The following is a 14,844-nucleotide window of genomic DNA, read 5'->3' on the forward strand; positions in this document are numbered from 1 at the left end:
CTAAACACTAATCCCATCCCAAATCTCCCTCTCTCTCTCCTCACGCTCTCAGATCCAAAAATAGTTCTCCTCGAACACAAATCCAAACATTCATCAAGGGCATATCAGTCATTTAACACTATTGTAATTTTTGTTGTATTCGTCGGAACAGTTATCCTAATAAGCATGTTGCGCGTTTTATTCATCGTTGCCGAGAAAATTAAATCAATTAAAAAAACAAAAAATATAACCGGGGTGGGGGTGACGTAAGAGGGAGACCCGAACCCTACGTGGCGAAAAAGGGAGGTCCCGATTGGTCACTTTTCGGCGAGTGTAATTACCTCCATCGGAGGAAGGACAGCTGCATATGCGAAAGTTTAAAATTTTTTAAATGAGTGGGACCCGGAGGAGGATGTGACGGAGAGGAATCTCCGTTAGCGACGTGGCTGGTGGAGAGCCAAGATAGGTAACGGCGTTGAGTGGAATCTCCATTGAAAATAATGGAGTTTGAAGTTTAGGACGACTAATTGAAACATTGTGTGGAGTCGACGCGTAGCGATCGAAAAAGAGTGGGATGCCAAGTAACGAAGTGAGGAAGACAAAGCACTTCTCTTGCGTCGTAGGGGAATGTGGGGCTTCTCGTCATGCCACACGTAGAGCTTATTGTCACAAGTGGCGTGACGAAAGTAGCTGGAACTAACTTGAATAGAAAAATAGGGCTATGTTTCCTTGGTTCTTTGTTTAGAAAGTGGTAGTTAGGCACACAGGTGGGAATGAGTTTGGTTCCAATGTTTTTCTCCCATTTCTTTTAGGGTCCCCCCCCCCCTTCCTCCTTTTTAGGGTTTAAAATGGTGAAAAAGATGGTGAAACGAGTGTCTACAACTAGGTTTGGCAAATACACCATATTTGTTGCGTTTGTATGTTTTCATGTCATACTAGTTATCTTAACAAGTCGTATTATATCAAACTCGTTAGTTAAACAGATGACCTGATTCGTTAACATGGTCATGTTGTTTCGTGTTGGATTAATGAGTGATGCAATAAATTGTCATGCTTAATGTCTGTGCAAACGATATCCTATTAGGTTCTTAATGGGTGACTCTATAACGACTTGAATTGTTAACGGGTTTTTAACGAGTGGCCTGATAACGACCTAACTTGAGAGAGAGAGTTGAGAGGGTATTAATAAAGTGACATAGCTGTAATTTAGGAAGAAAAAAAAAGTAAAAACTTGTTTGTACAAAATTACTTTAATGCCCACATTGTTTTCTTTTTTTAATATCTTCTTTCAGTTTTGCATTAAAGGGTATAGTAGTAATTTTATTACTTTTTAGCTGACAAACTATGTTTTATTAATATGTAGTTTAGATTATTTTCGTGTCAAGCCTGAAAGAAATTGTCAGACCAAACTATAACTTCCAATTCACTTCTCAAAATGTTAATTGTACTTCTTTTTTATAAAAAAGAGTTAAGAGATAATAATTGTATTTTTTTTCGTTACTTATTCCTATGTCATAGTGATTCTTTCATGGATTGGGTGAAAATGTTAGACCATGTTGTATATATATACTTTCCTCACATTTCACCTTCATTGTAATATTCTAATTCACCGCAATTTGGGTTTGAAATTCAATTTGACATGCCAATTGAAGTTATCACTACAATTTTAGATGAAATTTGTGAAAAATGCACAAGATGTAAGAGACCTTCGTCTCTAAATATTACAAAATAAACTACTATACTTTAATGGAATGACCAAAAAGTACACAAATAAATGTCTGAAGACTATCGAAATCAAAAGCTGAGGATGGCAAAAAGGATAATTGAATGATATAGGACTATATGTAAAATTTTCTCTCAAGTAACAATTAGTTTTTATTCTTTAATCATTGCGAGGCCAATCCCTATTGTGATTGACATCGTCCTTCTTGGAACTAGCTAAAAACAATCGATTGACGAGTTAAAGGTGTTTCAAAAATGGGGGTTTCATCCAAAAGACGGTAGTTGCAGAATATGAGCAACTAATCAATCAATACAATACAATTGGTCGACTGACTATTTACATCCCGTAGTTGATAAATTTTGTTTAGAAATATCAGTGGACGAATCAAGTAACGTGGATGTTTTCAAATTTAACAAGCGGTGAGAAATATGTCAATGGGATTAGCATTTTATAGTGATATATCGTTTGAAAGTTTTTAAAATTGCAGAAAGTGCATTTAGATAAAATGTTTTTAAATTTCAAAAGCATTTGAAATTGCTTTTCCAGGATTCACTTGTATTTTTACTAAGAATTAGTTTTAAAAAAAAAAAGTTTACATAAAAGACATTTTCAATCATTTTAAAAGTATTTTCAAATGAGCCCATAATTGTTAGTTCTAATACAACATATCAAATGCATATGTGTAGCTTTTTAAAAATATATAAAACACTCATTGGGTGCCCCATCTTTTCACCCAAAATCTTGCCCTACCCACCTCCCCTATCACCTCCAACCCCCACCTTCCCTTCCCATCTGCCCTGCTTCCGTCTCTATCTACCAGAAATAGTAGTATGGATAACAAATAGTTTAAAGTGGGAAAGCGTTGGAGAGCTCACAGCCTCACGCAAAGGAAGAAGCTTCACCTTCTAGCTAGCGGCATCTATGAATGCATGGTTACAAAAGAATGTGTGGGTGTGAGGTTACCAAAAAAGGTAAACAAATTTTGTAACTTTGTTTGGCCTTAATAGTTGTGTCGATAGATAATCCAAACTGCAAAAGACAAAGTGTTAGGGAATGAAAAATGAACCTTGCTGAGAAAGATATGTAAAATGGGACTTCACGTTGTAAGAAGTCCTACGTATGTAGATTGGAGGGCGACGTGGAGTAGATATGGTCTTAGCAATCTGTTGCTTTTCAGGGGGTCTCACTAAGATTTTTTAGCAAGACCTTTAGTCGAGGCGAGTCCCTTCTAATTCCATTAAAGCTAGTTGTAGCGGATAGCAAATACGAGATTACAGCAATCTTTAGTCCAATTTAGCCTAACGAAAGTGAGAACAAACAAATGCACCCTTCCCTGAAAGTACAATTAGAGCATCCCCAATAGTAACTTGAATAATATGTTTGTAAAAAAATTAATTGGCGATCAAGATGAACTAAAAAAAACTTAAATTGATCAAGAACACCAGTTCAAGTAGCATGGAGACAGAGTAGAGACGTGCACGTACAAGATCCTAAGTTTAAACCCTTAATTCGTGGCATGTAATATGTAAATTGATGTTTATTGACTAGTCCACAGCTTAGAGGACCAATTAAAAGGGAACAACCAGCTTATTCTAACTGGAAAATGAGGGATCAAGATGGGTCAAGATTTGTTTTTCACTTGTAATTAACGTAGGTTTTTATTGTATGATCATGACGTTTTGCTGAACGTCAACTACTTTATAATCTACCAAATTTGTATACAGTTAATTAATGAAATAAACTATGTTAAAAAAAATTAATGAAATAAACAAATAAAAACAATTGACTTCTCTTATTTGTGTCCAAGTTTAATTAATATTTTTGAATAATACTATTTAGTATGTGTTAGGCGCGGGACGCTCTTTTTCTCTTTGATCGGGTTGAAATCTCCAACAAATTTTTTATCAAGACCCATGTTATGCACTATATCCTCACTATTGTACGTTTTCTAAATTCTATTAATGAATATCGTACTTTAAAATATATATAAAAAAAAAAAAAACATTTTTGAGTTTTTTACGCTTTGATTCTTGGGACTTTTTTGACCCAATATATAAGGAAAGTATATTGAGCCTCCATTGCAATACACCCATAACAAAATCTCAGATATTTTGGTAATGAATTTTGAATATTACTATATATACCCACAAAGGGCCATATACTACTTTTTCATTGTGTTGCTAACATGCTACCTTACGAACTAATAAACCCCTCGTAACGTAACAGTTGTTTAAAACACAGTTGCTCATGGTTAACAAAGTGACACAACCAAATCACAATTTTTAATTAATCTTTCTTGACATAAATTCACATGCTATTTTTGCATATAAAATTGGCATCTTAAAATTATGGTCGTGTTTTCTTGCTGATATATTTGATTGTTAGCTAGATTACCGTTTGGAAAAAGATTACCAACTTGTCATTTGCACTCGTATTTACATAAAAAAAAAATCACAAAACAAATAGTTTAATAGTCTAACGAAGTAGAACATAATATTTATTATCGAGCAACACCTAATTCATGCATTAATCAACGCATAATTAGTGATTTAAGTATTCTAAATGTTATATATATATATATATATATATATATATATATATATATATATATTTCCTGTAAAATCATTTCGATCTGGTGGAACTGGAAAGAAGATGTTAAGGTCTTCGGTTGAGAGAGAGAGAGTAAGATAATGATATGCACATGAGGGATGTAGAGTGTACATGTCAAAGTAAGACGGTTTAGCTGTGGCTGCTTGCTAAGATAAGCTGGCCCATGCATGCATGCATCATGAACAATTGCAGCACGCGTCTAAATAATAAGGCTAAAAATGCAGCCCCACGAAAGCTGGAAAAAGTGCATGTAGATAGCAAATAAATCTGTGATTCCACTTAAATTAAATTGATAAATCAGAAGGAACAGGAAAACTCGCAACTTATGGTATTATATATGATGCTGGTTCAACTGCCAAAATTCGCAACATATGGTAGGCCTTTCGAATTAAAATTATGCCGTTGATTGTTCTCAGCCTTGTTCAACTGCCAGCTGATCATCTAATCCTACCCATTGGAATTTGGAGTCCCCAAAATATTAAATGGGACCACAAGCTACCTGTCGGTTTATGCCAATGACTTGTGTACTCCTTTATATATAGGAAACCTTAAGAATAGAATTTTAACGAAAAACTCTTGATACTGTTCATTTTAACGAAAAATCATATTTTAACACTAAAAAATCAATCATGGTACTATTCACTTTACCCTTTATTTTGTCTTTAGCGTTACTCAAAGTTTTCAAGCATTTTTTTATTAGTTTTTCTCCTTAAGAAGGTGTGGGGCCCACTCCATATTAAACTTCAACGATCTGAATCATCTATTTTTCAAGTTGCACCTCATAGATCATCCTTGCAAAGTATTAGTTAAATTGGAAATGTTTAAGACATCTAATTGAGTTCAAATAGGCAAATGGTTTCGGATTGAATTGAATTTTTGTAAGGATAATCTATAAAACGAGACTTACAAAAGAGACGGTTCGGATCGTTAAAGTTCGATGTGGAGTGGGCTCCATACCTAATTCCTTTTTTTTTTTAAATGGGGATCTCTTCCCTTAAAAGGCTTGTATATATATAGGTCCTTTTATGAAAAATCTGTTAATATCTTCGTTAAATTACCACGTGAACAACTATGTGACCTCCTTTATAAGGGTATTTTTGTCAAACCAACTCCTCTGCTTAACGAGGATATTGACAATTTTTCACAGAAAGACCAAAATAATTTATGGTGAACAAACTTATGGACTATTCCTATTGATTTTCATTGCCAGGGACCAAAGTGAGGAGTTATGTTAATCATAGAGACCATTTTGGCTAAAACAAAACCCATAATAATGTGATATGTAGAGAAAAAATTACACATTGTATTATTGAATAGAAAAATCATACTTGCCCAAAAAAAAACTTGATATTTCTGTATCAGGTTTATGTCATAATTTATGTGAATGAGTTGCACTAAACACAATACTTTAGGTACGAAAGCGATCGTAAACTCTTAAGTCAGGTAAATTATATTCAAATCAAGATTTATCGACACTTATTAATGTTTACGCATACATAAGCGACTCATGCTAGCCATTTTCTACTTGAACAATGACAATAAAATATAAAGCACAAAAGAGTACAAAACATACAAGAATTCTATATATCCCCAATGTTTTGTGCAAATAGGGGAAGAAAAAAAAGTGTTCCATTCCATGTTTCTTTTAATTCAAAGCAAAAGTTTGGAGGATTGAAGTTAAATTGAAGTTCACGTAACATGAAGGGGTTTCTTGACGTAAAAGGGAGCATCAGATCTCATTCATTTGTTTGAGAGGTGGGAGGGAAGGATTAATGGTTGGAGAATTTTTTTAGTGTACCGGTAATACAGTCATGTATACCAAGTGTTATAATACAAATAATTGGAAATTTGTCTTTAATTATCATATCACTTATATTATTTTAACACTTAGTATACCTAGACGTGTTCCCAAACATAAAAATCTCTCAAATGGTTGAAATGGCGGTTGAGAAGCTCTTTGCTCCTTGTCATTGCTTTCTTGTTCCGGGGAGCCTTTCAACAGAGACTTAGGGCTGGTTTGGTATTGCTGTGCTTTGAAAAAAAACTATTTCTGCTGTGCTGTGAGAATAAGCTCATTTTTGCTGCTTCACATTTTCAACTTATTTCACCAAAAACTGTGAAAATAAGTTGTTTTTAAATGTTTACCAAACACTTTTTTGAGTTCAACTTTTTTTTATACTCACTTTTTATAAAAACACATCAGTACCAAACCAGTACTTAGTAACCCAACAATATTATTACACAATTATCTATTAATCATTATTAGTTTCTTATAATTAAGTGGCAGCAGATTCTTATTCGTTAACAGAATATTAAAAAGAACAAAACAAGGCATTTTAAAAAGATATATTCATTGGGTTGGGTTTACATTTCACGCTACTCATAAACTATTGTCTTATTAAAAAAATTTAGAGATTACTGTCGATGAGTTAAGGAACAAATAAAAAAACATAAAGAATTTCACTTGCTTAGTTTAGTGAATAAATCTCATCCATCTCGTGTTTTTTGACATGACAAAGTTGATGTTAGAAAAAGTGGAGTAAAACACATATGATGTCGTTATTCATACAAAAAGCAAAGCTTTTGCACAAATAATATAATTGTTGTTGTAAATGATGGATATGTTTGCCCACATGTGTATAGTAATGTGTATAGTAAAGTATCACATGTGTACTATATACTCATAAGCTAAATAGTAATGTTTTGTAATTTTCCATTGAAGTAGCTCTATAAATAGAGCAATTCAATTGTGCAAAGATGAGTGAATGAGAAGAAGAAAGAAAAGAGAAATATATCTAATAGCAATAATATACATTACTTCCTCTGCAACAGCTTGTGTCGGTATATTACTCTGCAACTGCTTCGTTCCTTCACCGAGTAAAGGTTATCTCTCTATAAATTTTGCCTATTTATAACACGTTATCAGCACGACTCTCTAATCTTTTTCTCATTTCCTTTCACCGAAAGAAAAAAAAAAAAAAAAAATGTTTCCTCTAAGGTTTTTTCTGTTCTTCTTCTTCCTCTCCCTCAATTGCTGGGTATACCCTCGCGAAGAACTGTTTGCACCATGTTTACTTCTAGTTCTCCAACTAACTGTCACTTATATCTTTGATTTCTTATTTGGTGTAGATATTGACTACTAACCCACTGATTATTTATGCAATCCAAGATTGTGCGGTTCTATCGCCTATCTTGGACTGCAGATCTAATTTTACTGCAAATTTTAAGTGGAGCGGTATAATCGCCCGCTCTATCCTGCATATTTAAATTTTCCCGTTATTTAATTTTATCGCAATTTTAGGTGGTGTGAAATAATCACCCACCCTGCTTTACATCTTTAATTTTATCGCAATTTTAGGTGGTGTGAAATAATCACCCACTCTGCTTTACATATTTAATTTTATCGCAATTTTAGGTGGTGTGAAATAATCACCCATCCTGCTTTGCATATTTAATTTTATTGCAATTTTAGGTGGTGCGGTATAATCGTCCACCCTGCTTTGCATATTTAATTTTATTGCAATTTTAGGTGGTGCGGTATAATCGTCCACCCTGCTTTGCATATTTAAATTTTATCGCAATTTTAGGTGGTGCGGTATAATCGTCCACCTTGCTCTACATATTTAAATTTTCCTGCTGTTTAAAGTAGTGCGGAATAATCACCCATCCTATACTTATTTCGATGAGAATGGTGCGGTACAATTGCCCTTCTCATTAATTGTGTAAATCTCGAGCCTGAAGTTTCGAGTACTTATCATTTTGGCCTGAAGATCAAAAAAAATTTGTAAGAACCAGAAGTTCTAACAATATATTTCTCCAGTACACATATTACTGCAAGTCCTTACACACCTCATTTTTCTTTCAGAAAAGAAAATGGCAAACTTAGCAAAGCTTGATTTTGCTGCCCTGGACATTACTGGAAAGAATTACCTTACATGGGTACTGGATACCAAGATCCATCTGGAAGCAGCAAATCTTGGAGATACCATCAAGGAAGAAAGCAGTTCATCCTCTCAAGATCGAGCAAAGGCCATGATTTTTATTCGTCGCCATCTTGATGAGGCACTAAAGAGCGAGTACTTAACGGTTGAAGATCCGTTAGCCCTTTGGAATGCCTTGAGAAGCAGATACAATCACCAGACAACGGTGATTCTTCCAAAAGCTCGCTATGACTGGACTCACCTAAGGATCCAGGATTTCAAATCAGTGGCTGAGTACAATTCGGCGTTGTTCAGAATTACCTCTCAGATGAAACTCTGTGGGGATACTATCACTGAGGAGATGTTATTGGAAAAGACTTTCAGCACATTCCACGCCTCTAACATGGTACTGCAACAACAGTATAGAGCGCGAGGCTTCACTGAATACAACCAGCTGATATCTGTGCTCTTGGTGGCTGAACAGAACAATGAGCTTCTCATGAAAAACCATAATTCCCGACCTACTGGATCAGCACCGTTCCCAGAAGTGAATGTTGCGTCCCTTGAAAGAAATACCATATCCTCCCGTGGCAATAATTACAAACGAGGACGTGATCACAAGCAAGGTCGGTGGAAAGGAAAAAGCAAGAACCATGGTGTCCAGTTTCACAACCAGGTTCCAAGGTATAATCCAGGCCCGAGCTTTAAAAATACCAATCGCCAGAAAGGAAAAGCTCATGTGAACACTCCTAGAAATCATGAAGGAGGTTGCCATAGGTGTGGTGGCAACGGACATTGGGCGCGTACTTGTCGCACCCCAAAGCATCTGGTGGAACTATATCAAGCCTCCTTCAAGGAGAAGGGTGTCGAGATCAATTTCCTTGACCAGGCTAAACCAATGGAAACCCCTGATCCAGTGACCAATTTATCAGGACAGTTAAACACAACCCACCTGGATGCTACAGACTTTATTAATGAAAGAGGGAATGAAGTTTATGGGTCCGATTGAATTATTTATGTTTAATGTACTCATGTTATTTGTACCTGTGGTTTAATGCTCGCATTTTCAATTCAATAAAAGTAGTATTCCAGTATGAATAAATTGCTTTTTCTTTACTCAGAGATCATGGATAAAAATTATGGTTATTCTCAAAACAAGATCAATGGCGGAGACTTTTGTCTTGCAGATAGCGCAACCACGCATTCAATACTTCGAGACCGAAAGTATTTCTCGAATTTGGTACTTGCAAAAGTAAAGGTAACAACAATATCAGGACCATCAGATGTAATTGAAGGCTCAGGAAAAGCCCAGATTATGTTACCAAATGGAACAATATTGTCTATAAAGAATGCATTATATGCTACTCGGTCCATTCGAAATTTGTTGAGTTTTAAAGACATACGTTTAAATGGATACCACCTTGAAACGAAAAGTGTAGAAAATGTGGAATATTTATGCATTACTTCCAACGATACCCAGAAGCGTATATTGGAGAAGTTGCATGGTTTATCGAGTGGATTGTATTGTACATACATAAAGACAGTTGAGGCATATACTGTCATGAACCAGAAGTTCATTGATTCAAAGGTTTACATGCTTTGGCATGACCGTCTAGGTCATCCAGGATCCACCATGATGCGTAGAATCATTACCAACTCTAATGGACATCCATTACTGAGCAGACACATTAATGTCCCGAATGATAATCCTTGCAAGGCTTGTTCCCAAGGGAAGTTGGTAATTAGACCATCACAACTAAAGGTTGATGATGAATCCCCATCATTTTTGCAAAGAATTCAAGGGGATATTTGTGGACCTATTCAACCACCTTGTGGACCATTTCGATATTTTATGGTTTTGGTTGATGCATCTACCCGATGGTCACATGTTTGCCTATTGTCTACTCGAAATGTAGCTTTTGCGAGACTTCTTGCTCAGATAATTAAGTTGCGAGCACAGTTCCCAGATCATCCCATTAAGTCCATTCGACTTGATAACGCTGGTGAATTTACGTCTCAAACCTTTGATGATTACTGTATGGCACTGGGCATTAATGTTGAACACCCTGTTCCTCATGTCCATACTCAAAATGGTTTAGCAGAGGCATTTATCAAGCGGCTTCAATTAATAGCCCGCACTCTGCTCATGAAAACGAAATTGCCAGTTTCTACATGGGGACATGCCATATTACATGCTGCATCATTGGTTAGATTGAGACCCATAGCCAACCACCAATACTCATCAATACAACTCGTGTTTGGACATCAGCCAAATATTTCACATTTACGAGTTTTTGGTTGTGCTGCTTATGTGCCTATTGCACCACCACAACGAACTAAAATGGGACCTCAGCGCAGATTGGGAATTTATGTGGGTTTTGATTCACCATCTATCATTAGATATTTGGAACCTTTGACTGGTGATGTGTTTACAGCTCGTCTTGCTGATTGTCATTTTGATGAGACAATTTTCCCGTCGTTAGGGGGAGAAAAGACCGTTCCAGAAGAACGACAAGAGCTAACATGGGTTGTTCCCACCTTATCTCATTTTGATCCAAGAAGCACTCAATGTGAAAACGAAGTGAAAAGAATCGTTCATCTTCAAGGTATTGCTAATCAAATGCCAGATGCATTTAATGATGCTTCGAAAGTGACACAGTCATATATACCGGCTGCAAACGCACCTGCAAGAATTGATGTCCCTGTTGGACAAAATAAAGTGGCAGCGAATGATTCATCCAGTGCACGCCTGAAGCGTGGTAGACCCCCAGGTTCAAAAGATTCAGCTCCTCGAAAGAGAAAGATGAGGGCCCAATTGAACCCAAATGATATCATTCAAGAAAAGGAATTGAATGATAAATCCACAATTCGTGACTCTGTACTTCCAGAAAAAGAAAATGTCCTTGATGAGACACATGTCCCTGAAGAGACAGAAGTACATGAAAGCAAAGAAATATCCATAAATTATGCATGTACTAATGAATTGTGGGATCGAAATGAAATAATCATCGATGACATGTTTGCATTTGCAATAGCCACTGAAATCATATTAAGTGATGATATTGAGCCCCGCTCTGTTGATGAATGCAAACAGAGACAAGATTGGCCTAAGTGGAAAGATGCAATCCAGGCAGAATTAAAATCCTTGGAAAGACGAAGTGTTTTTGGACCAGTAGTCCAAACCCCGCCTGGTGTGAACCCCGTAGGTTATAAATGGGTATTCACAAGGAAACGCAACGAGAAAAACGAGATTGCAAGATATAAAGCACGACTCGTTGCACAAGGTTTTTCACAAAGACCTGGAGTTGATTATGAAGAGACATACTCTCCTGTAATGGATGCAATTACGTTTCGTTACTTAATAAGTTTGGTGATTTCAGAAAAACTTGACATGCGACTTATGGATGTCATCACCGCGTATCTATATGGAGAATTAGATACTGACATATATATGAAAGTCCCAGAAGGACTTAAGTTGCCTGAAGCAACTAACAAACCACGGGGTATGTTCTCAATCAAATTAAGGCGATCACTATATGGGCTGAAACAATCTGGGCGAATGTGGTATAATCGTCTCAGTGAGTATTTGATTAAAGAAGGATATGCCAACAATGTCATCTGCCCTTGTGTGTTCATTAAGAAATCAAATACTGGATTTGCTATAGTGGCAGTATATGTCGATGATATGAACCTAGTTGGAACCCCCGAAGAGCTCAACAAAACTGCTGAATATCTGAAAAACGAATTTGAAATGAAAGACCTTGGGAAAACCAAATATTGTCTAGGCCTGCAGATCGAGCATTGTGTTAGTGGAATTTTGGTCCATCAATCAGCTTACATTGAAAAAATACTGAAGCGATTTGGCATGGACAAGGCTTATCCACTTAGCACCCCAATGGTCGTTCGTTCTTTGGACATTAAGAAAGATCCATTTCGTCCAAAAGAAGATGATGAAATGGTCCTTGGTCCAGAAGTACCATATTTGAGCGCAATAGGTGCTTTATTGTATTTAGCACAATGTACTAGACCAGATATAGCTTTTTCAGTTAACTTGTTAGCCAGGTACAGCTCTGCTCCAACAATTCGTCATTGGAAGGGAGTCAAAGATGTTCTACGATACCTTCGTGGGACAACAGATATGGGTCTCTTCTACTCAGACAAGCCCACAAATGAACAAATCCTTGTTGGATACGCAGATGCTGGTTTTCTCTCCGATCCGCATAAAGCCCGCTCACAAAATGGATATGTGTTCACTAATGGAGATACTGCAATTTCATGGCGATCAACAAAGCAAACGCTAGTTGCAACATCTTCCAATCATTCGGAAATAATTGCTTTACATGAAGCAAGTCGTGAATGTTCTTGGTTAAGATCAATGATCCATCACATCCGGAATTCATGTGGTCTACCTTCAAAGACAAACACTCCAACTGTCATCCATGAAGATAATGCAGCCTGTGTCGCCCAAATGAAGGAAGGATTTATCAAAGGTGATAAGACTAAACACATATCTCCAAGATTTTTCAGCGCACATGAGCTTCAGAAGGCTAAAGTTCTTGAAGTCAGACAAATCCGTTCCAATGAAAATTTAGCAGACTTGTTCACCAAATCTCTACCAAAGTGCACATTTCAGAAGTTGGTACAGGGAATCGGATTACGTCGGCTTACAGATTTGAAAAATGCGGAATCAGGGGGAGATACAATTCAGGGGGAGCATCCATGATACATGCATGTTGTACTCTTTTTCCTTCGCTTAGGATTTTTCCCACTGGGTTTTTCCTATCAAGGTTTTAACGAGGCAACCTAAGCATGCTCAACACCATCCGGGTAAAGTTGTACTCTTTTTCCTTCGCTATGGTTTTTTCCCACAGGGTTTTTCCAAACAAGGTTTTAATGAGGCAACTGATGTTGATATGTGGGCATCCAAGGGGGAGTGTTGTAAATGATGGATATGTTTGCCCACATGTGTATAGTAATGTGTATAGTAAAGTATCACATGTGTACTATATACTCATAAGCTAAATAGTAATGTTTTGTAATTTTCCATTGAAGTAGCTCTATAAATAGAGCAATTCAATTGTGCAAAGATGAGTGAATGAGAAGAAGAAAGAAAAGAGAAATATATCTAATAGCAATAATATACATTACTTCCTCTGCAACAGCTTGTGTCGGTATATTACTCTGCAACTGCTTCGTTCCTTCACCGAGTAAAGGTTATCTCTCTATAAATTTTGCCTATTTATAACAATTGTCGAGTTTTTTTCCATACAAATTCAAATTTCGCATACTTTTACGAGAGAATAATTAAATTGCTGGTTGTTTAGCCAATTATTGATCACCTTTGTGTTCATTTGTGGGATTCATGCACTCATGTGTTGCATCGGCTTATTCTTACATAACTTTTCTCAACTTTCTTGTTATAGGTTTTGTTCGAAGTGAGTTTTATTTATTTTTTGTTCATGACTTCTTTCAAGGTCAGAGTTAGGCTTCTATTCCTTTTAAATTTTAGGAAAACTAACGAAAAGTTCAAAAAAAATATTGGTTTTAATGAAAAATGATAAATAAATGTGTAGTGAATGGTACCAATGAAATGTAAAATGTGATTTTTCATTAAAAATGAACAGTACTAGAAGTGTTTCGTATAGACTGAAAAACAAAGAACTAGAAAAGAAAATGAATTAGCCAAAGGACCAGATGGAACTATTATATCCTTGCCAAAATATAATATAAGAGGCACTTTCCAGTTCCAACCAAGCATGAAATAGTTGACTGTGATATGTCATCACCACGTAGGTTTAAATTCCAATCAAGAATTCAAACTATTATTTCCTTGCCAAAATAATCCCCAACAATTATTCCCACGCGCATTGGAGATGGAGAACGTATTCGGATTTGCTGGGACTAAAGTGGTGCAACACCCAAGTTGCCTAACTTATTACATACAAAATTTTAGAGACATTGAAATGATGCTAAAATTATTTATTTAAAGTTTAATTGGTAATAGTTTCCGGTGATAGGGTAGTAGAAATATAGTTCATTGGTAAAAAAGTTAGGATTTAAACCAATGTTTTGAAGTTTGTTCAGATTTACACTCAAAATTAAAAGTTTTATCAATTCTCTATTACTTGTTAGCACGTAAGCCTCAAAACTAAAAGTTTCGTTTTAGCCTAACAATTAACGGATAGTTGACGGAATTTTTAATTTTGGATCTAAATCCTAACGGACTTCGCCACATAGGCTTAAATTCTATTTTTTTTATCACATAAGTTATCTTCTGACTACCTTATCACCACGTAGACTAATAGTCCAATTATACCTTTATTTAAAATTGAACAATATTTGGCTACTCAAAGATGAGTAGGGACTCCTACTCAATATTTCTCAAAATTGTTTGTTGTCAATTTATAGAACCTCGTGTTTTAAAATCAAAACCGTTCATATTATAAATCACCTTATAAAGATTGCCTCTGCAAAAAATCAATTAAAACTAAGGTTGTTTAATCATCAAACTGTTTAAAAACAAAGGAACGGTATTGATAAAATCGTTACACACCGTCTATGTATTTGTTACAACTTACAATATATTGACTAAACGACCTTAGTTTTATTTTT

The 14,844-nt window shown here is 35.8% G+C and overlaps 1 protein-coding gene across 1 annotated transcript; it reads left to right on the plus strand.

Moving 5' to 3' along the window:
* Nucleotides 1–8,344: 8,344 nt before the first annotated feature.
* Nucleotides 8,345–9,241, plus strand: LOC139194627 (uncharacterized). The gene has a single exon (XM_070819515.1). It carries the CDS (start codon nt 8,345–8,347, stop codon nt 9,239–9,241), a length of 897 nt encoding a protein of 298 aa, XP_070675616.1.
* Nucleotides 9,242–14,844: the final 5,603 nt, after the last annotated feature.

This window comes from Malus domestica, chromosome 03 (genome assembly GCF_042453785.1).
Source record: "Malus domestica chromosome 03, GDT2T_hap1".
Lineage (NCBI taxonomy): Eukaryota > Viridiplantae > Streptophyta > Magnoliopsida > Rosales > Rosaceae > Malus > Malus domestica.